Here is a 26549-nt window from a genome sequence, read left to right as displayed (position 1 = left end):
CGTGTCATCTCCAGCTTACTGTGTCTTGGAAAGGGCAGGCGGTTAGGCCAAGGCCACAGAACCGAGAGGGGCTGGACTGTTGGGCACCCCGCAGCCTCTCTGGGGCCTGAGTCCTGGCGGTGGCAGCTTCGGCCCTCAGACTGGTGCTGCGTGACCTCCCGGAGCCCTGCTCTCCACCCGTGGACACAACCAGGCTTCTGTCCAGGGTGCTTAGCTGTAACCTGAGTCCTCTCACACCCCCGGGGCTGTGGGGTGACAGGGCGGGTGGGCAGGTGACAGCCAGGGCAGAACTATTTGCCCATACACTGGTGCCCAGCTGCCCGGGCACTGCAGACGGCGCCCAAAGAGCGGGGACGTGGCACGGAGACAGAAGTTGGGGCGGCAGGCCTGGATATGGGCAACAAACAGATGGTCTTCACCTCGCAGCAGCTGGAGGAGTTCCAGGTAGGGCCGATGACACATCTACATGTAGGCACAATGGCAACTGCGTCTGGGGGTGCAGCTGGCACAGGTGCTTAGCGGAGCGCTGGTGCAGGACGTGCTGGGATGCTCACACAGGTGTGACAGGCGTGAGGTGGGATGCCAAGGCAGGTGCGAGGTTGAATCCCAGTGCATGTGTGGGTGGGTGGAGGGAGGGCCCGTGTGTGCAGGATGGGCTTGAGGGAGCCGCACCAGCAGGCAGAGCTCCTCAAGGCAGGAGCTGGGGGCTGAGCTGACAGCATCTCTCCCCGCAGGACTGCACCTTCTTCACCAGGAAGGAGATCATGAGGTCAGTACACGGAGGGAGAGAGGCCAGCTCCAGGCTGGAGGTCTTCCTGGAAACAGAGGTGCTGAGGGCAGTGGTGGGGACAGCGGGTGGGGGGACAGCGAGAGACAGGGCCGGGAAGTGATGCTGCTACAGCTGTGAGACTTCGCTTCCTCCCGGGGGCACAGGGAGCCATGGTGGGTGTGTGAGCCATGGTGTGGGCTGGGGGTCAGCCAGACGCCCCACCCTGACCTGTCCCGGGACACAGTCAGCCATGGTGGGTGTGTGAGCTGGGGGCCAGCCAGATGCCCCACCCTGCCCTTCCTCGGAGAGCCTGGGACTGGGAGCTGGAGTGCGGGGTGACAAAAGTAGGGGGTGGCGGCCACAAGGCTTTGCAGGGCCCTGACAGGAGCCCAGCAGACGGGCATGGAGGGGCCAGTTCAGCCTGTGGAGTAAGGAGGTGTTGGGGAGACGGCTTGTTGGCATTGTCCAGGTCCTAGCCCATGAACTTAGAGCCATTGAAACCCAAGCTGGCACTGGGGGTTCGACCGCAGGGTGAGCGGGGCCAAGGCCCCACTCACTGTGGGTGCAGGAAGATTTATAATTAATGGGTGCACCTCTCGCCCACACAGGTCCCATTGTCTGGGTGAGGACAGATCAAGCTGGATGGGGGGCTGTCGCAATGGATCAGCTTACTCGTGGGGAACTGGGGCCCACACAGAGGCTGACCCCTGAGGGGGTGCTGACCCCTGGGAGCTGAGCCCTGGGGCAAAAGGCACAGAGCCCCAAGGTGTTGGAAGGTCATGAGAGAGAGAGACTGACTCAGGGCTGCCAGAAACCCAAGGCTGGGAGGTTTCCAGAGATGATCCAGTTTGGGAATGGTGTAATCGAGGCTGAATTCCAGGTGCCCACAGCACCGTTCGGGGGTGTGTGCCAGCCTTCTTGGAGACCTGCAACAGTGCTGGTCAGCTGCTGGGCACGCTCCACAGTCACCAGTCCCCCAGGCGCTCCTTCCAGGGCCAGTCAGGCTGTCTCTGTGGGCCTGAGGCCCAGGCCTCAACCCGCTGACTTTGGGGACTCAGCATCTTTCAAGGTATTCCCCCAACACCTTTCCAGACTCTTCTACCGCTACCAGGACCTGGCCCCGCAGCTGGTCCCGCTGGATTACACCAACAGCCCAGATGTCAAGGTGCCCTACGAGCTCATTAGCACCATGCCTGAGCTCAAGGTACAACTTTGGGGGGGTTGTTGTGTGGCCGTGAGGCCGAGCCCCGGTGTATAGGGGGGTGGTGAGGCCAAGCCCTGGTGTGCGTGGGGCTATGAGGCCGAGCTCAGGCCTTCATCTTGCAACCCAAGACGCCCTACGTAGGATGCCCTCAGTCCACCTGGCTTCAGGCCTCACTAGCTCCACAGCCAATAGAAAGCGAGTTCCGCCCATTCACGATGATCCCAGGCAGCCCTGGATTGGTCAGTTGGAGTCACGTGTGACACGCCAGAGCCAATCACAGTGGCTGAGAGGACAGCCTTCTAGAGGAGGGTGAGACCCTGTGTGTCCCAGGAGGTGGCCGCCCAAGGATGGCCTGTCTCCTGCTGGTCCCCAGGACAACCCCTTCCGCCAGAGGATCGCCCAGGTCTTCTCGGAGGACGGGGACGGCCACATGACCTTGAACAACTTCCTGGATATGTTTTCTGTGATGAGTGAGATGGCCCCGCGTGACCTCAAGGCGTACTACGCTTTTAAGATCTACGGTGGGTGTGCACCCTGGGGAGCAGGGCTTAGGGTGCTCCCGGAGGAATGAGGGTGCTCAGTACATGGCAGCAGCCGGGTGGCCATTGGATGCGTTGTGTAGTGGACACAAGTGTAGGGTGTTAGGAGGAGTCTGTTAGCTAGACTCGTGGAGCCACTGCACTGGGCAGCCAAAGTCAGGGGGTTTTTAATTCTCATCCTGCCATCAGATTCAGAGACATAACAGCACAAAGTTTCCATGGATTCACTTCCCTAAGTGCAAGAGGCAGGAAGGGAGCTGCCGGAGCCCAAAGTTTTCCTGTAGTTAACTAACCTAGCAAGGTAGGAGGTAGGAGGGGCCAGGTGCGTGCCAGGAGCCATGTCTCATATGCAGGCCAGGAGCCATGTCTCAGGTGCAGGCCAGGAGCCATGTCTCAGATGCAGGCCAGGAGCCATGTCTCAGGTGCGTGCCAGGAGCCATGTCTCAGGTGCAGGCCAGGAGCCACGTCCCACCTGCTGGCCGCCACCTCCCCTGCAGACTTCAACAATGACGACTACATCTGTGCCTGGGACCTGGAGCAGACGGTGACCAGGCTGACCCGGGGTGAGCTGAGCGCAGAGGAGGTGAGCCTGGTGTGTGAGAAGGTGCTGGACGAGGCCGACGGGGACCAGGACGGGCGACTCTCCCTGGAGGACTTCCAGAACATGATGTTACGGGCGCCTGACTTCCTCAGGTGACAGCTGGCGCTCACGACCCCACGGGCTGTGACAGTGAATGGACTGCGTCGCTGGACTGGGCAGCCCTGTTATGGGGCGGGGAGGGGAGGTGGAGAATCCAAACTCCGTATCGCCAGGCTGATGGGGAGAGCGGGTGGTGGGCCGTGAATCAGCACAGCAATGGCCACAGGACTTGATGTGAGCAAAGATTATTTTTTTAATTTATTTATTTTCAATAGAAAAGTCAGATTTACAAAGAGAAGGAAAGACAGAAACATCTTCCATCCATTGATTCATTCCCAAAGTGGCCTCAACAGCTGGAGCTGAGCTGATCCGAAGCCAGGAGCCAGGAGCCTCTTCTGGGTCTCCCACACGGGTGCAGGGTCCCAAGGCTTTGGGCCGTCCTCCACTGCTTTCCCAGGCCACAGGCAGGGAGCTGGATGGGAAGTGGAGCTGCCGGGACTCAAACTGGAGCCAGGAAGGTTTGTTAATCCCAGCACTTACAGGAGGAGGGGCTGAGCCGTCCACTGCAACCCAAAGCCACAGCTGTTTCTCCACTCCACGTGAAGCACTTGGTCTGGTCTGAGTCCCGGCTCTTCCATCTCGGAGGGCACGGCCCCCCTGTCACCTTCGTGGGAGACCCGGATGGAGCTCCTGGCTCCTGGCTGCAGCCTGGCCCGGCCCCAGCTGCTGAGGGCACCTGTGGATGGAAAATGGGGTGTGTCTTTCCAACAGCTGCAATCAATAGCACTTTCAACCCACTTTACTTTCTCCTAAGCGTCTTGGGGGTGTCCATCCTCCCCCGTGGTTCCCTGCCCACTTCAGGGGCACCCCTACAGGCCACGCTGACGGCTTCCTTCTCTCTGCACACAGCACCTTCCACATCCGCATCTGAGGCCGTGGAGCTCTGCTGTTGCCTGGTCACGGAGAGGGAGGCTGCTGGGAGGACATGGCTTCCTGGCGGGATGGACGGAGGAAGGCCTGTGCTCCTCCCATTTTTACCTGGCTGTCCTCCCTCTCGTCCCTTCCGCTGCCCTGGCGGCCCCCATCTGCCACCATGGCGGGAGACGTGTCCCTCTCAGCTTTCTCCCCCTCCACTCCTGCTCCCGTTTCTACCCTGCTATAAATAAAATTAAACAACAGAAAAGAGGTGCCAGCGTCCAGATTTCTCTACACTGTGAAGGTGTAGGGAGATGGCTCCTTGGACACCTGGCCCCGCCCACAATGCTGAGCCCCACCCTCCGACACCTGGCCCCGCCCCTCATCTCCTGAGTCCCTTAATATCTCCACCCTGGCAGTGGCCGTGACATCATGACCACCACGGCAGGGCTGTGCCATGATGTCATCGGCTGGGATGATGACAGCAAAGCCCGCCTGTTCCCATCGGCTGCCTGTGGTGTCCAGGGAGTAGACACCCCCTCACCTTGCAGTCATTAGCAGGGGGCACCTTGAATCCAGGTGCGCCTCCTTCCAGATCCTTCCAGAACCATCTGTGGCCCCTGCACCCCTGGCAGGCCTGGATAGAGTTCCGGCTCTTGGCCCAGCACTGACTGTGGGCTTTGGGGAGTGAACCCAGCAGGTTCACACAAGCGTTCATGAATAAGTTTTTAAAAATATTTTTGTTGGAAAGGTGAAGTTATAGAGAGAGGAGAGAGATCTTCCACCTGCTGGTTCACTCCCCAAGTGGCCACAGTGGCCGGAGCTGAGCTGATCAGGAGCCAGGAGCTTCTTCAGGGTCTCCCACACCATTAGCAGGGAGCCAAATGGGAAGAGGAGCAGCCGGGACATGAACTGGTGCCCATATGGGATGCTGGCACCGTAGGCGGGAGCTTAACCTAGTACAACATGACACCGGCCCCCATGAAGTACATTTTATTATATATATATATGATTTATTTATTTTTATTACAAAGTCAGGTATACAGAGAGGAGGAGAGACAGAGAGGAAGATCTTCCGTCCAATGATTCACTCCCCAAGTGGCCGCAACAGCTGGTGCTGCGCCAATCAGAAGCCAGGAACCAGGAGCTTCCTTCTGGATCTCCCACGTGGGTGCAGGGTCCCAAGGCTGTGGGCCGTCCTCCACTGCTTTCCCCAGGCCACAGGCAGGGAGCTGGATGGGAAGTGGAGCTGCCGGGATTAGAACAGGTGCCCCTGTGGGATCCCGGTGCGTTCAAGGCGAGGACTTGAGCCACTAGGCCATGCCGCTGGGCCCAATTTTATGATACATTTTTGATCACTGGCAAGCACGAACCTGCAGGTGCCGAACCTACTGGTTGGAAAGGCTGCTGTCAGTGGAGGGTCTTGCCAGTACCTGGCATGCACAGCAGGTGCCCTTAGCCAGTGGCACCGTGAGTGAGTGCTGTCCACTGAGGTGGCCCCCGCGCCAACACCTGCCTTACATCCCAGGCTCCTGGGCACTGGTGCCCATGTGTGTGAGCTGGGGGCACCGAGAGAGGTGGAATGGCCCCTCAGCAGTACCCAGGGGCGAAGGGTGGTGGTTGGCGGTACTCCTCAGGGAGCCAGTGCTCTGGCTCTTGCGAGTCCTTCGGCTCCGACTTGGCTGCGTGCGAGGACAGGGCTCTGACCAGCACACGGTGCCAACCCCGGTCCCTGGTCGTGGCCTCGCTGCAGCTCGAGGACCTGGTGGCCTTCTCGGAGGAGACGGGTTTGTCTCTGCACGGCTGAGAGTGGCTTCTAAGGAGTGAGGCCGGGCAGGAGTCCCTGCAGGAGGAGGAGCTGTCCCGGTGCCCTTGGCTGCCCAGCCTGGCCCCGTGGCTCTGGGTCACCTCCGGTCGCCCAGCATCCCGGAGGGACGAGAGGCTGACGGCCGTGAGCTGGGCCTTCAGCTGCTGCTGGACCCTCTTGCCCGCCTGGGGCAGCATCTTGAGGTTCCTCCAGAGTCCGTGCCGTGTCTCGCCAAGGGCAGCTGGGGCTCCCTGCGTGGCTCCATGGTCCTTCTCAGCTGAGGGTCTTTTGTCCTTGCGCTGGAAAGCAGGAGCTGGTGAGACCTGGGGCTGCCGCACCTTGCACTGTGTGTGGCCTCCTCACCCTGTAGATCCCAGCTCTGACACCTCCTCCAGGAAGCCCTTGCACCTGCTCTGCTGAAGTCCACCACTCCTGCCTGCTTCCCGTCCCCTGCCCTCTGCAGATGGATTCAATCATGCCTCCTGGGCTCCCGTCCCTCCCCGAGGTCACATACCTCCTCAGGGGTGGCCCCCTGGCAGGGCGAAGATCTCTGGGGGTCCCAGGGGTCATGCATGCGACTACAGACTTCCTCTGCCAGGGCACTGGAGTAAAGGAAGAGATCTTCATAGTCCACATTTTCTGGATCCTTCTGAGGGGAGGGGGAAAGAGAGGCTGAGCTGGGGTCTAGGACAAACCCCTGAAAGGTCCATGGGGGCTCCGGGACCTCCTGGGCCATGGCAGCTTCAGGGGACCTAGGTTCCACCCACAGCAGGTCTCAGGATGACAGGCCACACCCACTGAGCGGTGCAGGCCCAGGCCACGCCCGTGGGGGGCCTGATAGGGCCTCGTGGCCCGCCAACAGTGCCAGCCTAGACCATGCCCATACCAGTCTGAAGGTGGGAAGACCACACCCACCCAGCCTTATAAGGAATTGTTAGCTTCCTTGGAATTAAGCAGGGTTACGGGACACTAGGGGAGTCCAGGATCCAGCAGGGGCCAGCAGGGGCCATGGCTGAGCAGGGAGAGCTGAGAGTGGGGTTTATGGGGCTGGAACTGGAGGACACAGGGCCAGGAGCAGGGGACACGGGAGTGGGGGACATGAGGCAGGGGGGATGGGCAGCAGTAGGGAACGAGCTGAGGGGGGACATGGGAGTGGGAATGGGGACACGGGAGTCAGGGACATGGGGCTGGGAGTGAGGGACATGAGGGCCAGGAGTGGGGACACAAGGCTGGGAGTGGGAACATGGGAGTGGGGGACGCAGGGCCAGGAGCAGGGTCCCTCCCTGGACAGTCCTCACCTGCCCGCAGGGATGGCTCAGCAGCTCTTCCCCGTGCCGCTGGACCGGGTTGTGCAGGTGGAAGGCGACCAGGGCGTCCAGCGAGGCGTGGGCCACCTCCTGGCCGGGGATGACGAAGCTCCCATCTTCCAGTAGCTTGATCATGAGATGGCGGCAGCAGCTCTCGGCTCTGCCAGGATGACCGGTGAGGTGGGCCCCCTTCCTGGACAGGTGCGCCCCGGGATCCCCACTCTGTGACCACCGCCCCCCCCCCCGCCCCCAGGAGCCTCCTGCACTGCCTTCACACCGAGTCAGCTCCCTGCTGGGTCTCTTGGGCCAACTCTCTCTCTCTCGCTGTTGGCCACCTGCCCCAGCTGGGCGCCCATGCCCAGTCTCACCTGTAGGACAGTGTGTAGCCCACGTGGCTGTGGCTGACCCTAATGAGGAAGGACCCCAGTGGCTCAGACTCCAACAGCTTCTCGGCGGCTCTGGGGAGCAGACACAGGAATGAGGGTGGGTCCCCATGCAGTGGCCCCCCACAAGCCCCGAGGAGGGTCCCGCCCACACGTCATCCCCCACACCCTGCTGCCCAGAGCTTGGTCCTTGGACCTAGGGGTCTTGACCTTGAACCAGAGACGTCTCCTCCAGGGTCACTCAGCCCCTGCCTCTTCCACTCACTGCACCTTCCAGGGGAGCTCACTAGCCAAGTGAGCCAGGGGAGAGCCCAGCCTGGCACCCAAGCCCAGAGGAAGCGCAAAGGGGCCACTAAATTATTCTCTGAGCAATACGGTAAAGCCAGTGCTGTAAGTTATTCTCTGAGCAATACGGTAAAGCCTGCGCTGTCTGATCAGTGGGAGTTGGGTCCTACGGAGGAGGTGTGTTAGTTCTGCACACACCCTATGCTTCCCCCGCCCCCTGCTCAGTGGGGACTGCAGAGGGACCACGTCCCGTGCGGGTAGCCATGGGAGAATGGCTCCTAGTGGGGCGGCATGGGCACCCTCGGGCTGCCAACATGACGCTGTCCTGGTTGCGCTGTGAATGATGGACATGAAGGACACGTGTGCTTAAGCTGACAGCTCCAAGCGTTCCCAGCGCCTGGGGGGCTGCGATAGTTCATGCCCGGCCCACTCCCCCCTCGCCCAGAGCGTCCCCCGCCGCCCCTGTGGTGTCGGTGGCTGCCTTCGCCACTTCCTGCCTGCAGGGGAGGGGACTGCAATAAGTGCTCTTGTGCGTTTGTTTAGAGCGAGGCCCAGGGGGACGTGGAGCGTGAGAGGCAAGAAAGGCGTGTTGGGTTTTGAGAGCAGCTGTATTAGGGGGTGCAGTGGCAAGACGAGGTGCAGGGATGGGGGCCGCCGTGTGCACAGGGCCACGTGACGGGATAGAGGACCAGGGCCCAAGCCTGGGACATGGCACTGCCCAGGGCTGCGGGAGACTCGCGACAGGGTGGGGTGGGGGCAGGGTGTGGGTTTGTCCTCACTCTCTCGAGATGGTCCCATGAAACCACTCAGGGATCCCGTCGCGGGCTAGCTGGCACATCTGGGTGTGCACGAACCAGTCCAGTCGTGGAGGGAGCGGTGGGGGCAGCTTCCCAGCCTCGGTCATGGCTTGCCCAGGTCGGGAGCGAGAGGGTGGTACCCACGGCTCAGCTTGGCTCAATTCTTGCAGCTTAGGGTGCTTCCTCCTTCGGGAAGTCCTCCAGGGTGGACAGAAAGATGGATTCAATGTTGGCATGCTTTATTTGCCCACGTACTGTATTCCTTGTGGTTGATTTTAAATGACGTATTTTATGTATTTGAAAGGCAGAGTTAGAGAAAGATCTTGGTTCATTCCCCAAGTGACCACAATGGCCGGAGCCAGGAGCCTCTTCCAGGTCTCCCACGCGGGTGCAGGGTCCCAAAGCTGTGGGCCGTCCTCCACTGCTTTCCCAGGCCACAGGCAGGGAGCTGGGTGGGAAGTGGAGCAGCTGGGGAACTCGAACCTGTGACCATGTGGGCTGTCTGCAAGCACACAGCTGGTGTCCGAAGCATTCATTGTGGCCTGGGAAAGCAGTGGAGGACGGCGCCCAGCCTTGGGACCCTGCACCCGCGTGGGAGACCCAGAGGAAGCTGTTTGACGAATGAACCAATGCGTGAAAGATTTTTCTGTCTCTCCTCTCTGTAAATCTGACTTTGCAGAAAAAAATAAATCTTGAAAAAAAAAAAAAAGAAAGAATCTAGTTATGATCTGGCCTGAGAGCTTAAATTTAAAGAACTCCTATCCATCCTTGAAAACCCAATGGAAAAATGCCTTCCTCCAGGCAGCCCGTGTTATCTCTGCTGTCAGACGACCAGGGCATCCTCTAACTACCCAAGCCTTCCTGCCCTGGCCTAGCCGTGACCATGTGCGGTTGGAGTGGGTGGTGTGCCCGCCCAGCGCTGCCAGCCCGTGTACTTCTGTCCTCAGATGACACCAGGGCACTTCTCTGCCCCCTCCTAGCTCCCCAAGCCTTCCTGCCCTGGCCTAGCCGTGACCATGTGCGGTTGGCTTGTGCCTGCCCAGCTGGTTCTATTTCTTCCCGCAGCCCTGCCTGCTGCTGGCCTGGCCCAGGGGTGACCCGGGGTGCTGGCTGATGACCTGTGCAGGAATGTGTGTACTCAGTTCTTTAGAATTCGCCCCATTTAGCCCCCCAATATTCTTGCTTTTCTCAGAATGCACTATCCCCCCCGCAACACCCACCCCACCATTTGCTCAGGCTGCTCCCTGCCGCTTGTGAGTTCACCTCCACCTCCTCTGAGAAGTCCTCCCCTTCGGGTCCAGCCTGGTCCTCCTTGTGCCCGCCCTCCCTGGGGCCTGGGGTTCTGAGGCACGTACCTGGGAGACTCCTGGCCAGCCTGGGCCCTCCTCGGGCTGCACCGCGCCCCCAGCCTGGGCCCTCCTCCGGCTGCACCGCGCCCCCAGCAGCGGCTGCCGGCAGGAGCCTGGGTTTCAGTTCAGGGTCTGTGCGTCAGCAGGGGCGTGGTTGCTCACCCCCAGGCGGTTCCTGCTTCCTCCAGCAGGTGAGCCCGGAGGGCGGGCTCCACCACAGCTTCTGGGACAGCCCCGCTACCTGTTGGACTGGGACACACTGTTCTCAACTGACCGGTCCAAGGCTCGCATTTTATTTTATATTCAGAGCTATTCATTTGAGTCACACACACACACACACACACACACACACACACACACACACACACACACAGATCAAGTTTATTCTCCCCAAACAATAGCCAGGGTGGGGCCAGACTGAAGCCAGGAGCCAGGAGCTCCATCTAGGCCTCCCACGTGGGTGCAGGAGCCCAGGCTGACGGCCTTTCCAAGCACACCAGCAGGGAGCTGGATCAGAAGTGGAGCAGCCAGGCCAGAAACCTGTGCCCCAAGACAGGACCTGGGATCACAGTTGATGGTTACGTCCACTGTGCCGCGAGCATTTATCAAATGCCCTTTGTTTTCAGATCCTTGAGGGGGGTGTAGGGGAGCACAGGAATGACCACCCTCGTGGCAAATCAGCGAAGTGGGGTGTCAGGGTGGACGCGAGGCAGGGTATTTGGAGGGTGGGGACAGTGGGTGGTGTTGCGGGCTGATCCCCTCCAAAAAAATCGTATCCCCAAAATGAGTCGGAGGCAGACCCTTAGAAGCTCGGAAGTCACTCAGGGCGCCAGGCTGTCCCCTCCCGTCCCAGGCAGCCCTACCTACAGGCTGCTGTTAGGGGCTTTGAAACTCACCCCGGGACGAAAAACTATGCCATCAACTCAGCTAGCCTTGGCGCACGGTGACAAAGGGAGAGCTGTCGGAATTCAGGGTTACTGGAAGGGGAAGGCTGAGCACCTGCTCCCCCACGGATGGTCACACCTGGGATGTTACTGTGTCTCTAGCTCTTGAACTTGAACATCTCCCTGGCCTGCATGGTAACATTTCCTGGAGGTCGGTTCCTTTAAAGTATCCAGGGGGACATCCCAGTATGAACTGGACTGGGGGCTACAGGCTGCGGCTGAAACAAGCCACAGCAAGCGTGGCTGACCGAGGCCAGCTTTGCGGGTGGCCATGCTTCAAAGCTTACAATAAATGTGTCTTTCTAATATTCTGGTCCCGCCTATGCGTCCCTAATTCGTTTTTCTGTTCACCCTGCGAAGGCCTGGCAAAACAGATGCCCTTTTGAATGTTCAGGCTGTCACAGTGGTGGTCTGAGTTCCTGGTCCCCTGCACCCACGGGGGAGACCCGGCTGGAGCTCCTGGCCCAGCTCCAGCTGTCACGGGCATTTTGGGAACAGTAGATCCTCTCAAAGGGGGTCCGGGTGCAGCCCCCTCCTCCACGCCTCACACATGTGCCAGCCCTGGCTGCTCTCTCTCTTCCCTCTAGGTAGGCAGGCAAAACCACTTCCTCTTCTCCCTGCAGGCCCAAACAGCCATCACCTCACCAGGGCTAGGCTGGGCTGTCCCTGCGTGGGCCCCAGCTCTACCACCCCACACAGCTGGACTCTCACTTCCCCTTCCTCCCCACAGCAGCGGTGAAGCACTGTGGGTCAGGCCAGGGCCCCAGCAGGAGATGCGGGCAGTAGTTCCAGCCCTGTGTTGTGTGACCTTGTGTAAGTAGCTCAGCCTCTCTGGGCCTTGTTTCCACATTTATGGAGTGGGTGTACATCGCTCATTGGAGCACAGGTGTCTGTCCCTGCTGCTCCACTTCCCATCCAGCTCTGGGAAAGCATCGGAAGATGAGCCAAGTTCTTGGGCCCCTGCACCCACACGGCAGATCGGGGAAAGCTCCTGGCTTCAGATCGGCTCAGCTCTGGCTGCTGAGGCCACAAGGCAAGTGAAGCAGCCGATGGATCTCTCCTTTCTCTGTAACTTTGCTTTCAAACAAAAATAAAGTTTAAAAAAAATCTTTAAAAAGTTTATTTTCATGTAAAATCTTGAAATCCATCCATAGTCAGGAGCCAGGAGCCTCCTCTGGGTCTCCCACATGGATGCAGGGTCCCAAGCACTTGGGCCAGGTTAAAAGCAGGGAGCTGGATAGAAAGTGGAGCAGCTGGGATTCGAACCAGCATTCCCACCAGTGACCACCTGTGTTGCAGAGGCAGCTTCACCTTCTGTGCCCCCACATCTTAAAATAATAATAATAATAATAATAATAATAATAATGTCCCTGGTGTTATGACTGACCCCTGAGCTTAGATGGATGACACGACTGTGCAGCCACGGGCAAGGGGCCAGCGAGGTCCAGCGTGGGTGTGTGTGGCTGTAAGGCGGGGAGGGTCGCCCGTGGGCGCAGCAGCCCGAAGCCCCCAAGCCCCCAGATGAGAGATTGCTCTGGCTTTGTCTTGGTGACTCTGCACCGGGAGATGCTGGGCTGTGCCTGCTAGAGGAGAGAGCAGCGGGGTGCGTGTGTGGCAGTGACTGCGGCTGGAAGGTGCTGGAATGCCAAAAGCCGTGGAGGTGTGTGGGTGCCCGGGCTCTGGTGGGCACGGGGCGGTGCGCAGGAGGCGCCCGGGCTCTGGTGGGCACGGGGTGTCTATGAAGCTGGTCCTCCGTGAACACAGCGCCGGCATCTTCAACTTTCTCCTGTGATGGGTACGGGGCACAGGAGCTGCGGGATGCAGGGGTAAGCCTGAGTCCACGGGATTCTGGAAGGTTCTGTGCGGTTGGTGAGGCTGAGCTGCCTGCCTTGGTTAGGGTGCAGGGCGCCCTCAAGCGTCCGCATGCCAGAAGCGCGGTCCTGGACGTGCCCAAGTTAGCAGCTCTGCACTGTGGGGTGTGCCTAGGGAGCCAGGCAAGCGTGGGGAGTCAGGGAGGGACAGGGTGGCTCGGAGCTGAAATCCACACACAGATAGATACAAGGTTTCTGGAGCTGAGGAGCTGGCCCACAGCAGTACTTGGGTTCAGTTCCCAGGCAAGGGCTGCTGGCAGCCGTTGGGTTCCTGGCTCCGACTCCGACCCAGCCCAGCCCTGGCCCTTGGAGGCACTGCGGATTTGTGATCAGTACAAAATGGAAGCTTTGGGTGTGTCTGTCACTGACACATAAATAAAATACAAGTTTTTTTTTTTTAAAAAAAAAGGTTCATGAAAATTGGGGCCGGCACTGTAGAGCAGCTAAGCCTCCGCCTGCAGTGTTGGTATTCTTTATCGGTACTGGTTCGAGTCCCGGCAGCTCCACTGCCCACCCAGCTCCCTGCCTGTGGCCTGGGAAAGCAGTGGAGGACGGCCCACAGCCTTGGGGCCCTGCACCCGTGTGGGAGACCCGGGAGAGGCTTCTGATTGGCTAGCTTGGGCGATGGTAACCATCTAGGGCTGAATTACTTCCTCCATTTCTTCTCTTTCACAAATAAACCCAACAGGGTGAGAGCCACCATCGTGATACGACAGATCTTTGTCTCGGTTGATTTTTGTCGGAAAGGCATACTTATGGAGACGTGCTTTTCATCTGCTGGCTCCTCCCCCAGAGGGCTGCAGCTGAGCTGGTCCAAAGCCAGGAGCGTCCCACAGACCGCCCACACGGGTCCCGGGGCCCGGACTCAGGTTTCCCCACACGTAAGCTGCTGCCCCCCGCCAATCCATGCCAAGTCAGTACCTGGTTCAAGCTGCGGCCACTCCCCCTTCTGATGCAGCTCCACAACACGCCTGCGCAAGAGGCTGAAGACAGACGGTCGGGGCTTCCAGCTGCTGCTCGGCCCGCCCCGGCTGTGGTCGTCACGTGGCGAGTGAAATGATGGGTGAATGTTCTTTCAAAGTAAGTAAGTGTTTAAAACAAAATGAAAACAGGTGCAACCCTAGGGGAAAAGAACAGGGAAATTGGATGGGACAGCCAAGAAGTGGCAAAGCTCTCAGGAACGTGGGGCCTGATGGGACACGACCCAGCAGGGCAGCCCGGGCTTGCTTGCGGCCTCTGTGCTCTGAACATGGCGTCCGGGGTGACGGACATGGACAAGCCGCCCCCTAGGGCTCCTGCACGGGGTGTTCGGCTCTAGCTTCCTGCTGACGGCACCCTGGAGGGCGGCGGCTGAAGGCCCGAGGGCCCTGCTGCCCTGTCCCTTGGCACCGGCCCAGCTGTGACTGCCGTGGGCATCTGGGGCGTGAACCAGCGGCTAGAAGATCGGTCCCTTCCTTTCAAATATAGCAAAAAACAAACAAATTGCAAAAAGCCACCTTTTTTTTAATGTTGACAAAACAAAACAAAACAAAAAACCCACAACCCTTTAAACTTTAAAATGAGCTTTAATTGGTTTTCTTAAGTGCATTTATCCATGTAAACAGCATGTTAGATTCCAGGGGGAGCGTAGACTATTGCTGGTTTGCGGGTTAATCGGACGACAGAAGGAATCGAAGACGCCAACGGCTTGGGCTGATGGCGGCTTGGGGCGGGCAGGGCGGACGAGCCGGCTCCCCGGTGACGTCCCCCTGTCTGTTCTTGGTCCCCATTCCTGTCCCCTGGGGGACATTGCAGCTGTTGCAAACAGAACCAGAGGACGTAAGGCCGGAAGCCAACCCGGCTGGCCCTGTGGAGGGCACCCACGGTGCGAGGCCGCCGCCCGGTGCACAGGGCCGTGTCCAGCTGCCGGGCGGGTCCGTTCACCTGGGCCTGCCAACTGGCAATCAGAGACAGGATCACGTCATGGCGCTAGGTACGAAATCTGGAAAAATAAAAATCTCAGCTAGGAGGAGCGTCCGATGCAGAGGCGGCGGGGCGCGAGCAGGGGTGGGGGCCGCAGGGCGCCCAGGGCTGGCACAGCCTTCCAGACGCTGCCACACGCGGCGTCTCCACCGGATTTGTGCCTCCCTTTGGTTGAGCATTAGAGAAGGCAGCGGCGGGGGGGCACGGGGCTGGGGTGGGAGGAATGGTGTTTGTCACTCGTCCCAAATGGAGAGCAGAGCTCCAGTGCGCGCCTGGCCCCCGGCCGCCTCGCTTGGGGTGTGGGGACCCAGCACCCTGGAATCCCTGCTGGCCTTGGAGGGGGCAGGGTGGCCAGGACAGGTCCTGTGTCACAGTGACACGAGCCATCGGAGGCCCACGGCGGCCGCTGCTGCTGGCCACAGCTCGACCTGGCATTCTCGCTCACTCGCTCTCGCTCTGTCCCCTCTCGCGGTGTGTGGCCAGGTCTCTTCAGCGGACGTCACAGAAAAAAAAATAGCAGATTCTTAACTTAGTCCATTTCCGGAGTTGAAAAAGATCAGACAGTTACTAAAATAAACAATTTCTCAATTGCATTCTGGGGGCCCCCCAGCGCCGGTGGCAGGGCCCGGCCCCGGTGGGGTGCTGGAGGCTGGGGGAGGCCCCTGGCTGAGCGAGGGCTCGCCCGGCAGGCACAGTCAGCTCGGCTGAGAGGCTCCAGCAGGCGGCGCTCCTCACAGCAGGACACACCGGAAGAAGCTGCTCCTCTTCTGCTGGTCTGAGGTGATCCTGACGCCCTGGCTGCTGCCCTGCGGGCTGTTGCCTTCCTGCAGTCACAGGGAGTTCCGCAGGTCAGCGCCAGCCTCGGCCCGGGGCTCTGGACCCAGCAGCCTCCTGCCAGGGCCACCCATGTCAACCAGCTCCCCATCCCCTGCCAGCCACCCACCCACCCGTCCATCCACCCATCCGTCCATCCACCCACCCACCCACCCGTCCATCCACCCACCCATCCACCCATCCATCCATCCACCCACCCACCCACCCATCCGTCCATCCACCCACCCACCCGTCCATCCACCCGTCCGTCCACCCACCCACCCACCTGTCCATCCACCCACCCACCCACCCGTCCATCCACCCACCCATCCGTCCATCCACCCACCCACCCGTCCATCCACCCACCCGTCCGTCCATCCACCCACCCATCCACCCATCCATCCATCCACCCACCCATCCACCCATCCGTCCATCCACCCACCCACCCACCCATCCGTCCATCCACCCACCCACCCACCCATCCGTCCATCCACCCACCCACCCACCCACCCATCCATCCATCTACCCATCCATCCATCCATCCATCCATCCATCCACCCAACCACCCACCCACCCATCCATCCATCCAATCTCCCACCCGCAGTTTCCTTCCTCCTCCCCGGGCACAGGCTCCGGGTCTGGCCGAGGCACTCACCAATTTCTTGTCCATTTTTGCTTTGATGTCTCTGGCGAGGGTGAAAAAGGCCTGTGGGATAAACGGATGGTTCGTGCTCCGCCACTCCAGCCCGTCTCCCTCCGGGCCCTGGCACCTCTTGCTAAGTTTGACAGCAGTTACACAGAGGGGCACTGGGCACTGGTAGGGAGTGGTTGGATCTGACGCAGTGGCCACCTGGTTGGCAGCCTCTTCAAGCAAACGCACCCCCCCAGCCTGCTCCCGCGTGGGGGTGTTAGGACACGGCACAGTCGCCATGACAACTGCAGAAGTAACCCTACAAGGAGAATAAGATGAACCCCTAGCTCCCAAAATCGGCTGTCCTTTTCCACAACAAATCTAATAAATGCTCTGCCCAAATGATAACCTGTTCCCCAGGACCCCTCCACTCAAAATATAGATCTGGAATCTACCCCCAGGTTTCGGGGGCAGGAAGGAAGGCGGCTGTCTTTAAAACCCTCCTGCTCCTGGCACCGGCCCAGGCCTGATTTCTCCCACCTGCTGTAAGCCGCAGGGCCGGCCCCAACCACGTCTTCCCACTATCCCGGTATCCGAGCCTGCTCCCAGGACAGCCTGCGGATCTGCAGAAATGCTGCCATGCTGGGTGCCTGCACCTGTGCACGGCGATGACACTACCAGGTGCCTGTAACTGTGTGTGGCGGTGACACCACGCCACAGCAGATGCTGCACCTACACATGGCGACCCCTCTGGTGCCCCCAGTCCACCCCCGGGCTGGACGCCGTCCATGCTGGGACTGAAGCTCCCTGGTGGCCTCCAGTCCACCCCCAGGCTGGGATGCTGTCCATGCTGGGACTAAAGCTCCCTGGTGGCCCCCTGTCCACCCCTTGGTCTGGGATGCCGTCCATGCTGCAACTGAAGCTCCCTGGCCCCCAGTCCACCCCCCGGCTGGACGCCGTCCATGCTAGGACTCACATTCTCCACGTTGATGTTGGCCTTCGCACTGGTCTCCATGAACTTGATTCCGTAGTCAAGGGCCAGCTGGGAAGGAAGGGGATAAGGCATGGGGTGGGTCAGCCACCAGGTGCTGCCCTGGCATGGAGTGCGTGTCACGGTGGGGAAGGGGGTGTGGACCCAGCCACGGCTGCATCCTGTCTGTTGTGACCTCCAGGGTGGGGCCAACAGCATACTGGGCGGGGGCACCTGCCGTGGTGGCCTCCATTCACTGGGGGAAAGAGCCACCCTGGCTGTCACCCTGGCCCCCTGCCCTGGCCCGGCTCCTTCCACGGCCGAGCTGGGGGCACCCACCTTCTCTTCCCCGCTCCCCGGCCCTGGTCCGGCTCCGTGCGCGGCCGAGCTGGGGGCACCCACCTTCTCTCCCCGCACCCCGGCCCTGGCCCGGCTCCTTCCATGGCCGAGCTGGGGGCACCCACCTTCTCTCCCCGCTCCTTGGAGACTTGGCGCTTGTCATTTACGTCACACTTGTTCCCCAGAATCATCTTTTCCACGTCGGCGGAGGCATGCTGGGGGAGGAGGGGCAGAGACGGGGTCAGGGCGGGTCCAGCGTGGCTGCTTGAGGTGGGTTTTCTGTAGGCACCTCAGGGCCTCTGGCCCCACCTTCTGAGTCAGCCCAGCGGCAGGCACCGGCCTCCTTCCAGGAAGACGGGGTGTGGCTGGCACTTTAGGGGACGATGGCCTTCTTCCCCACCCTGAGGTTCAAGGTCTCCTTCCACAGCCACCGTGTGGGGAGCACCTCTGAGCTCACACCCTGCCCGGGGCAGCTGAAAGTACAGCTTGCCACACCCTTCCAATGATTCCACAACCTTCCCTCTAGCGAGCAAGAGTGTGCATGTCCCTGCTCTCCGTGCAGCTGGGGGACCTGGTGAGGCCGGTCAGGCTGGGAACCGAGAGCCTGTGTCCCCCATGGCCTGCTCTCCGTGCCTGGGCAGCTGGGGGACCCGGCCAGGCTGGGAACTGACGGCCACCCGCCCTGCCCCATGTCCCAGCTCCTGGGCTCCGGGCTGTGGGAGCCCTGGGGCACCTCACCTCCTCAATGTTCCGAATCCAGTTCCGGATGTTGTCGAAGGACTTCTCATTGGTGATGTCATAGACCAGCATGATGCCCTGTGGGGGGAGAGGCATCCCAGGCCCTGACAGGTGGCAGTGGACAGGGACAGCAGGGGTCCCAGGAGCCAGCATCCCCTCCCCTTGCATCTGGCCGGGGTGAGGCCTGGCTTTGTGGGGCAGCCGCAGGCGGAATTCGAAAGTGGACACTCCCCACCCTGATGGGAGGCCCCCCGTGGGTGTGTAACCTTCTCAACTATGTAAACAATTGAAATCCAACCTGCAGGGGGCTCATCATAAGCTGGTCATTTTGGATGACCCAGGAGTGTGACCTGCGACCCTTCCCCACTGCCGGCCTGCACCCCACGCCCCAGGGGACACATGCTGGATCCAGGCTCTCCCTGAAGTCCCCTAAGGTGCCCTGCGACCCCCCACCTCTGCCTGTAAACTCACACCAGGACCCCAGTGGCTGCTCTGGCCACGTGTGATGTGGCTGGACCCGGAACCACGACAGTGGCAATGCCTTCTCATCCCTGCTCTCAGCTGCCTTCGACGCGTGGCCTGCATGGGCAAATCTTCCCCCCGCAAGCCCCAGCAGCCTGTATGGGCGCCAGTTCGTGTCCCAGCCGCTCCACTTCCCATCCAGCCCCTGCAGCCACGGGGGAGAACGGGAGGAAGCTCCTGGCTTCTAGCTTTGGCCTGGCCCAGTCCTGGCTGTTCCAGCCCTTCCGGGAGTGGAGGATCTTAATCTTTCTGTACCTTTCTGCTTTTCAAATCGATCAATCTTACAACAAACCAACAGGAACAGCTGAGGGATGATGGATGGGTCCCCTAGCATGGCACCCTGCTGCAGGCCTGGGCAACCGAGCCAGCGGCCAGCAGCCCAGAGCAGGTCGGGTCCTGGACGAGCATTAAGTTTTGGGCAGGTTCCACCGCGGCCGACGTGGGCTGCAGGGACACTCCGAGACGCTGGCCTCACCCCCAGAGAATTCGGCTGCCGAGTGGCTGGGCAGAGGGTGCCACCTCTGGCTTCAGAGTGCAGATAGCGGCTCAGACGTGCGGCCCTGACTTTCTCCCAAGTCTAACCGGGGACCAGGAGGGGTGGGGAGACCCCTGGTGCGTACCATTGCCCCCCTGTAGTAGGCCGTGGTGATGGTTCGGAAGCGCTCCTGCCCAGCCGTGTCCCTGGATGGAAGAAGAAGAGGGGGAGGTCACCAACAGCATGGCAGGACAGCTCAGCTGCCATGTAATGCCCCCGGGTCTACCTGTGCCCACAGAGCGGGGCCTGGTGCCTGGGGGGACCTGAACCCTGGGCTGCGTCTCCTCCGCACCAGGCTTCTAGCCATGGGAGTTGAAGTTGGTCGCGGGGAACATGGCCATGGTTGACAGGGCGGCTGAGGACACCTGGCTCCTGGGCCGGGCCCCTGGGCTTGGGTGACTCAAAAGGGTAGGCGGGGGCCAGTACCTACTAGCCAGGGAGCAGACACCTGGGGAAGAAGACACGGCTGTGCCTGGCTCAGTGGGCATTCAACATGTGAAGCCACATGTGGCTTTCCTGTGGCCCTGGGTGTCCCAGGGGCCTCTGTGCTCTGTACAGAAGTGCCCCCCTGGGACTGGCAGTCTCCCCTTTCACCTTCTGGGCTTTGCACCCGCAGGAAGCTGGGAACCAGGCGCAGCCAGGACTCATTGATGTGGAAGGCAGGCACCCTGGCCGGTGCTCTGATTAGGCCAGATGCCTGGGTGCCCACGGCAGGTGCCACGTGGGGGAGGGCTGGTTCCGGGCAGTCTCTTTGCTGACCTCGGCCCTGGTCTGCCTGGAAGAGCTTCAGGTTGCCCCACCCCGCCCGGGGCTGCTGAGGTGCGGGGCCAGGAAGGCGGGAGGCGCAGATGTAGTAGTTTGTTCCAAGTGTCACTTTGGACCTGGGCACGAGGCTGCTGTGGTGCCAGCGTGAAGGAGCTGCCGTCTGTGCGCTGGACGCTTATCGCGAGCCAAGAACACCTGGTGCCTCGGAGCAACCTAGGCCCTCTGATCTCCCTCCTTCCTGCGTCCCTCGGGTCGGGCTGTGAATGGCCGAGCCCCCCGACCCCCACCCTGGGGCTGTCTCCTCCTCCCTCCCTCAGCAGGCTGGCCGTGCTGCTCTTCCTCCGTGGCTTTCTTCAATAATTAACAGGAGAACCAACCCCGGCTGCTTAGTTCCACATAAGATGGTGATTAACAGGAGCCTGCATCCCCTGGCCTCTGTGACCAGCAGCTTTAGCCCCTGGCTTCTTGGGATGTAAAAGTCTGCGGGTTCTCAGACAGCGGTGGGCATCCTAAGAGCATGGAGAACGCCCACAGCGGAGTTTGACAAAGCCATGTCTCCGTGAAGCCTTTTTCTTGCTGTCCGTTCTATCCATCCTGCCACCAGCCTGTGGGGAACGGAGGAGCTCTGCCTCCTCATTGCCAAGGCGGCTAGAGATCAGCTTTATGGCCCGGCTCTGTGGGACGGCCAAGGCCCCCGCGGCTGGGGCCTACAGCCACCGGCTGTGGGAGGGTCGGGAGACACGCCACCAGGCAGGGTGGAGCGGGACGGCCCTTCGCCTGGCACTCCTCTGGGCTGCTGCGAGGGCTTCTACCATACTACCCCACCATTTTTCAACTTTATGGTGCAGCGTGTTGAGCCTCTGCGTGATGCCAACATTGTGTGTAAGTGCTGGTACCCACCTCCCACTCCTGTTCCCTGCTGATGTGCCTGGGAGAGCTCGGGTCCTTGGGCCCCCGCCATGCAAGTGGGAGACCCGGATGGAGTTCCTGGCTCCTGGCTTCGGCCCGAGCCAGCCCTTGCTGGAGCAGCCATTTGGACAGTAGGCCAGCACATGGAAGATACCTCCCTCTAACTCCGCCTTTCAAATAAACCAACCTTAAGGGACAGAGAGCTGCCATCTACCGAGTCGCCTGGGGCTGAGGCTGGCAGCGAGGAACCCAGTTTCCTCCGCCGTGCCCCGCTGCCTCTCGGCTGCCTAGGCTCGAACCAGCACCCGTATGGGATGCCGGGGCAACAGGCAGAGGCTTAGCCTGCAACGTCATGGTGCCAGCCCCTCAATTATTATTATTATTAAACAAACAGGTCTGGAACTAACCGTGCCAGGTACTGACACAGCTTTCCGGCCACAGTCCCTGGGCTAGAGAGGGGAGGCCACTTAAGGAGCTTTGGAAGAAAGCCCAGTATCCATGCTGGGTGCCAGGAGAGAGATGGTCCAGGTCTGGGGGCTCCTGGCTCTGAGATCTGGGCCCCGAGGGCTCCTAGAACACTCAGCCCCTGGGGCTCTTAGAACACTGGCCTACAGGGGTCCCAGCCCCCAGGGCTCCTAGAGCACTCAGCCCCCAGGGCTCACAGAGCACTCGGCCCCTAGGGCTCCTAGAGCACTCAGCCCCCAGGGCTCACAGAGCACTCAGCCCCTAGGGCTCACAGAGCACTCAGCCCCCAGGGCTCCTAGAGCACTCAGCCCCCAGGGCTCACAGAGCACTCAGCCCCTAGGGCTCACAGAGCACTCAGCCCCCAGGGCTCCTAGAACACTGGCCCACAGGGGCCCCCAGGGCTCCCGGACTCACCATATCTGTAGCTTGATTCTCTTGCCATCCAGCTCTATGGTCCGAATCTTAAAGTCAATTCCTGAAAGAACACAGGACCCGTCAGGGCCAGCCTTCCCGAGGGGCGGGACTCCCACTGCCTGGGGCTGGGGACAGAGGAAAACTGGAGGGTTGGCCGAGGGCATGGAGGTCTCTACATGACGCGACCAGGGGGAAAGCTGAGCCTGCTGATGGACAAACATCTGAAGTGTCACCTTCCGGGGGCAAAGCTGCTGGCACTGTAGCACTGTGGCTGAAGCCGCCACCTGCCATGCTCGCCTCCCACGAGGGCACCAGTTCAAGTCCCAGCTGCTGTACTTCGGAAGATCCAGCTCTCCCAGGATGGCAGGAAGGTGGCCCAAGGGCTTGGGCCGCTGTCACCGGCATGGGGGACCCGACAGAGTTCCAGACTCCTGGCTTTGGCATGGCCCAGCCCCAGCTGCTGCAAGGATTCTCTCTCCGTCTCTCTCGAATACAGAAAATCAAGCTGCCTGCCTTGTTCTCTGTGCCCGCCCCGAATCCAGTGAGGACAGGTCCTGCCTCACGGACCCCTTCAGGACACACACACGCTAACACACTCACACCTCCTCGCCCATAGCCCCACACCTGTTCTTTTAGAACAAAACTCCCATCTCTGGACAAGTTCTCTCCTTGCACAGCCACCCGCTCAGGGCCCTGCCCACGTCCAGTGGCACCTTCCTGGTCGTCCCCTCTCCCTGACCTGATGTGCTCCGTGAACCTGGCCGCTCTGGAGGGCAAACAGCCGACCCTCAACTGGACGCTCAGCCCAGCTGTGAAGCTCTGTCCAGAGGGTGGGTCTGGCTACCCTGCACCTGCCATGGAACTGCTCCTTCTGGCCGGCCCTTAGGCCGCGTTCATTTCACCACATCCTTGCTACACCACGAGGCCCCGGGCTCCACATGGATGGAGGGATGGAGCAGCTGGCCAGCAGAACACAGGGCCAGCCACAGGGCGAAAGGCACCTCTGCCAACATCACCCGTCTTTGCAGGAGGAGCGTGTCTCCGAGGCGGAGGGGGGAGGCAGCAGGTTGGGGACCGAGCCAGGCTGGTAGAGAACGGCCTGCAGGAGCCCCGGGGGCCAAGTTTACACCACAGAAGATGGATGGAGCTGAGAACAGTTCCCCGGGGAAGGAAATGAACAGCCAGTCAATCGCTCATCGATTAGGGAAGCCCAGAGGGGCACTTGGTGCCAGCAGCTGATGGCCAGCGTGCGTTCGGCAGTGTGCCAGAGGCCGTCTGTGGCGGGGGGTGTGTGTCTGTGTGTTTTCTCTCACCTGCCAGGCTCCCCCCAAAACACCCATTAATCTTGGGCTTCTCCTGGGTCTTACAAACACACTGGGAGCCATGAGCAATTATGAACTTCATGAGGCCTGTAACCGTCAAGGTCATTACCAATCACACTCTCCCCTTAGGAAGGTTATAGACGCAGCCAGTAAGAATATGATGGTGGAGGGATCAAGTGCGACCCCACCTCACAAGGCAACCTTGACCAAGTCACATCCCCTAGGTACCTCAAGTGCCACATTGTCCCAGAGCCCTTCAACGACCAGAGCGGGTGCTGTGGTCCAAAAGAAGACCCAACCCACGCCTGGGCCCCCCCACGTCTGTGCTGGGAGTCAGGGACTCAAGGGTGCTGGAGGCAGCAGTGTTTCCGGGTTGGTGGGAGCTTCCCAAGCGTGGGCAGGGGCAGGGGGCAGCAGGGGTGTGCCACCATGCATCCTGGGCCAGCACAGAGAGCAGGGACCCCCAGGCTGAGGGGCGGCGCTGACTCTGGGGTGCGCGGCCCCTTCCTCCTCTGGTGGGGAGTCGGGGCAGGCGAGCCCGGTCCGCATTGCCTGGCTGAGCCAAGTGGCTATCTACATTTCCTCAATCTGGGGTCAAGCCCTGAGCCCGGGCAGCAGGCTTCGCTTCCCCTTTGCCCCAGAACTACCACCCAGCTCACACCCACCACAAGGCCAAGGCCACTGTGCATCACAGGTCGGGCTGTTAACCGCTGATCACGCAGGTAAGTTAGCCAACATCAGCAGAGAAGACGGAACAAAGCATGGCCAGCACTGGGGCAGGGGGGGTGGCGACAGCCAGGGGTGTGAGGGTCTGTGCCTGTGGGGTGACAGGGTGTGAGGGCCTGACCCTGTGGGTGACAGGGGTGTGAGGGCCTGTCCCTGCGGGGGTGATAGTCAGGGGTGTGAGGGCCTGTCCCTGTGGGTGACAGTCAGGGGTGTGAGGGCCTGTCCCTGTGGGTGACAGGGGTGTGAGGGCCTGTCCCTGCAGGGATGACAGTCCCACAGTGACACAGGGGTGTGAGGGCCTGGGCATTACAGAGGGGCGAAAAGTGAGTAAAAGCAGAGGAGGAGTGGGCTGGCTGACATGTCCTCTCTTCCTTGCCACCTGCCGGGCATGGTGTGACCTTGAGCAAGCCCCACGCCCTCCCTGAGCCTCAGAAGGCTCCTCTGCAAGGTGGGCTCGCGTGGTCCCCCCAAGAAAGCACCTGGCCCACGGCGACGCCTCCCACTTCTGCCACTCAGACACCCCAGCCATGAAGGACTTGCAAAGTTGCTGCGAGGCTAGAACAAGCGCATGGGTGCCAGGACACACACACAGAGCAGGCGAGACTGTCTACCCTAGGCCCCCTGCCAGCCTCCCTCCACCCCTGTGCCCCTGCAGCTGGTCCATGCCTCAGCCCAGCCTGCCAGCCTCCCTCCACCCCTGGGCCCCTGCAGCTGGTCCATGCCTCAGCCCAGCCTGCCAGCCTCCCTACACCCCTGTGCCCCTGCAGCCGGGTCCATGCCTCACCTCAGCTCCTCAGGGGCATGCCCACCCCAGTCTGTCAGCTTCCCTCCACCCTCTGCCCTGCAGCTGGCTCCCCGCCTCGCTCAGCCCCTCGGCCTCCCTCCACCCTCTGCCCCTGCAGCCGGGTCCATGCCTCACCTCATGCCCCCGACACCGTAGGCATCACCCCTGCCAGCCTCTCTCCACCCTTCTGCCCCTGCAGCCGGGTCCACGCCTCACCTCATGCCCCCGACACCATAGGCATGACCCCTGCCAGGCTCTCTCCACCCTTCTGCCCCTGCAGCCGGGTCCACGCCTCACCTCATGCCCCCGACACCATAGGCATGACCCCTGCCAGCCTCCCTCCATCCTCTGCCCCTGCAGCCGGGTCCACGCCTCACCCCAGCCCTTCGGGGCGCGCCCACCCTAGGCCGCCCCGCACCACCGGCGGCGGGAGGGAGCTGCTCGACCCCTCTCGGAGCCCTGCGCCCCTGCAGCCGGGTCCAGGGCTCAGCCCAGCCCTGCCGGGTCCAGGGCTCAGCCCAGCCCCTCGGACCGCGCTCGGCCCCCGGCCGCTCCCCCAGCCCCGTTACCTATGGTGGAGATGAACGTGGAGTTGAAGGCGTCCTCGGAGAAGCGGAACAGGACACAGGTCTTCCCCACCCCCGAGTCCCCGATCAGCAGCAGCTTGAACAGGTAATCGTAGGTCTTCGCCATATTACACTCTCTCCCCGACGGGAAGTGCGGCCGGGGCCTCGCCACTGGCCGCTGGACCCGTCCATCAGTACCCAGCCCGCCTCCTATTGGCTCCTGGCCCGCCGCGCGTCACCGCGGCCGACGCCCGCCCCGAGCCCCGCCCGTCGCGGGAAGATCTGGGGAAGGGGCGAGCGGAGCGCCGAGCCGGAAGCAGCTCGAGCGTGCCTCCCATTGGCTGCCGCTCAGTACAGGGCGGGCTATGATTGGCCAGCGGTGAAGAGTCGAGGGGCTTCAAACAGGGAACGGGGCGGGAGGGGGAGGGGTGTGGCATCGCTTGGCCCCGCCTTCTCCTCCCTCGACGCCAGGGAGGCCCCGCCCCATGTCGGAAAGGGGCGGGGCGCCAGCGCGGCCAACGGCTTCGCGCGCTGCCGGCGAGGGGCGGGGCCGGCTGGGTGCGCGCACGCGTACTGGGGCGGTCGTTGGGCGCCAGCAGAGGGCGCACGCACGCAGTGGTGGTGGGGGTACGTCGGGCCCTGCGCAGCCGCAGTAGGCGCCACGGCGAGCGCGGGAAGTGGGCGGCCAGGGAATGAATGGGGTGGCGGGTCAGGTCGGTGGGAGATGAGGAGCCCAGGACGGGAGACACGTGCCGGCTGATGGAAATCTGCAGGCCTCCCTCCGCCCGCTGACCGCCACAAGCCGCGCCTTCAGCTGCCCAGCCGGCTCCCTGGGGCGTGCCCCCCACTTGTACACACCAGGATCCTATGTGGGCACTGGTTCTAATCCCGGTGGCCCCATTTCCCACCCAGCTCCCTGCCTGTGACCTGGGAAAGCAGTGGAGGACGGCCCAAAGCCTTGGAACCCTGCACTCTTGTGGGAGACCTGGAAGAAGCTCCTGGCTCCTGGCTTCAGATCAGCTCAACTTTGGCCATTGTGGCCACTTGGGGAGTGAACCAGTGGATGGAAGATCTTTCTCTCACCCCTCTGTAAATCTGCTTTTCCAATAAAAACGAGTCTTTCTAGAACAGTGTAATTGCCACAAGAGCCCCGTGAGGTAGGTGTTTACTGTTGATTTCTCCCCATCTTCTGGTGAGAAGAGGGGCGCAGGAGGCTGGCAGTGGGCTCTGCAGGGGGCAGCAGTTGGGCTGGGGACTCAGACCACAGAGCACAGAACC

The 26549-nt window shown here is 61.4% G+C and overlaps 3 protein-coding genes across 7 annotated transcripts; 1 reads left to right on the top strand and 2 right to left on the bottom strand.

Annotated features, from left to right (window-relative positions):
• The first annotated feature begins 393 nt into the window (after positions 1 to 393).
• On the top strand, positions 394 to 4083 carry LOC121163406 (calcium and integrin-binding family member 3). Of its 2 annotated transcripts, XM_040990957.1 has the most exons (6): positions 394 to 444; positions 735 to 769; positions 1862 to 1973; positions 2347 to 2494; positions 3010 to 3205; positions 4062 to 4083. In XM_040990957.1, exons 1-6 carry the CDS (start codon positions 394 to 396, stop codon positions 4081 to 4083), a joined length of 564 nt encoding a protein of 187 aa, XP_040846891.1. The 2 variants fall into 2 exon arrangements, with proteins under 2 accessions (XP_040846891.1, XP_040846892.1); XM_040990958.1 differs by lacking the exons at positions 735 to 769; positions 1862 to 1973.
• Positions 4084 to 5372: 1289 nt separating this feature from the next.
• On the bottom strand, positions 5373 to 10089 carry HSH2D (hematopoietic SH2 domain containing). Of its 3 annotated transcripts, XM_040990873.1 has the most exons (6): positions 10002 to 10089; positions 8629 to 8844; positions 7550 to 7639; positions 7173 to 7341; positions 6389 to 6523; positions 5373 to 6173 (listed from the first exon to the last, which is right to left on the bottom strand). In XM_040990873.1, exons 2-6 carry the CDS (start codon positions 8751 to 8753, stop codon positions 5658 to 5660), a joined length of 1035 nt encoding a protein of 344 aa, XP_040846807.1. In that variant the 5' UTR covers positions 8754 to 8844; positions 10002 to 10089; the 3' UTR covers positions 5373 to 5657. The 3 variants fall into 3 exon arrangements, with proteins under 3 accessions (XP_040846807.1, XP_040846805.1, XP_040846806.1); XM_040990871.1 differs by lacking the exon at positions 10002 to 10089 and having other exon boundaries at positions 8629 to 8973; XM_040990872.1 differs by lacking the exon at positions 10002 to 10089 and having other exon boundaries at positions 6389 to 6520; positions 8629 to 8973.
• Positions 10090 to 14355: 4266 nt separating this feature from the next.
• On the bottom strand, positions 14356 to 25642 carry RAB8A (RAB8A, member RAS oncogene family). Of its 2 annotated transcripts, none has more exons than XM_040990927.1 (8): positions 25275 to 25642; positions 21874 to 21934; positions 19406 to 19466; positions 18264 to 18341; positions 17651 to 17740; positions 17193 to 17258; positions 16241 to 16291; positions 14356 to 15596 (listed from the first exon to the last, which is right to left on the bottom strand). In XM_040990927.1, the coding sequence occupies exons 1-8, from the start codon at positions 25396 to 25398 to the stop codon at positions 15504 to 15506; spliced, it is 624 nt and encodes a 207-aa protein (XP_040846861.1). In that variant the 5' UTR covers positions 25399 to 25642; the 3' UTR covers positions 14356 to 15503. The 2 variants fall into 2 exon arrangements, with proteins under 2 accessions (XP_040846861.1, XP_040846860.1); XM_040990926.1 differs by having other exon boundaries at positions 16241 to 16271; positions 25275 to 25429.
• Positions 25643 to 26549: the final 907 nt, after the last annotated feature.

The sequence above is a fragment of the Ochotona curzoniae genome, unplaced genomic scaffold (assembly GCF_017591425.1).
Source record: "Ochotona curzoniae isolate NIBS_2020 unplaced genomic scaffold, NIBS_Ocur_1.0 contig_605, whole genome shotgun sequence".
NCBI classification, from domain to species: Eukaryota; Metazoa; Chordata; class Mammalia; order Lagomorpha; family Ochotonidae; genus Ochotona; species Ochotona curzoniae.
This window is presented reverse-complemented; position numbering and strand designations above follow the sequence as displayed.

Bases quoted from the DNA above. Each gene is read 5' to 3' on its own strand.
- LOC121163406 (XM_040990957.1), top strand. From the start codon at position 394: ATGGGCAACAAACAGATGGTCTTCACCTCGCAGCAGCTGGAGGAGTTC. The intron at 445-734 runs GTAGGGCCGATG...CTCTCCCCGCAG, and splicing joins AGCAGCTGGAGGAGTTCCAG to GACTGCACCTTCTTCACCAG. The intron at 3,206-4,061 runs GTGACAGCTGGC...CTCTGCACACAG, and splicing joins CGGGCGCCTGACTTCCTCAG to CACCTTCCACATCCGCATCT.
- RAB8A (XM_040990926.1), bottom strand. From the start codon at position 25,398: ATGGCGAAGACCTACGATTACCTGTTCAAGCTGCTGCTGATCGGGGAC. The intron at 19,467-21,873 runs GTGAGTCCGGGA...TCTTCCATCCAG, and splicing joins AGAATCAAGCTACAGATATG to GGACACGGCTGGGCAGGAGC. The intron at 17,259-17,650 runs GTGGGTGCCCCC...CTTCCTTCCCAG, and splicing joins CCAAGGAGCGGGGAGAGAAG to CTGGCCCTTGACTACGGAAT.
- HSH2D (XM_040990871.1), bottom strand. From the start codon at position 8,882: ATGCCAACATTGAATCCATCTTTCTGTCCACCCTGGAGGACTTCCCGA. The intron at 7,640-8,628 runs GTGAGGACAAAC...TCTGCTCCCCAG, and splicing joins CATGGGACCATCTCGAGAGA to AGCCGCCGAGAAGCTGTTGG. The intron at 6,174-6,388 runs GTATGTGACCTC...CCTGCTTTCCAG, and splicing joins AGGGGGCCACCCCTGAGGAG to CGCAAGGACAAAAGACCCTC.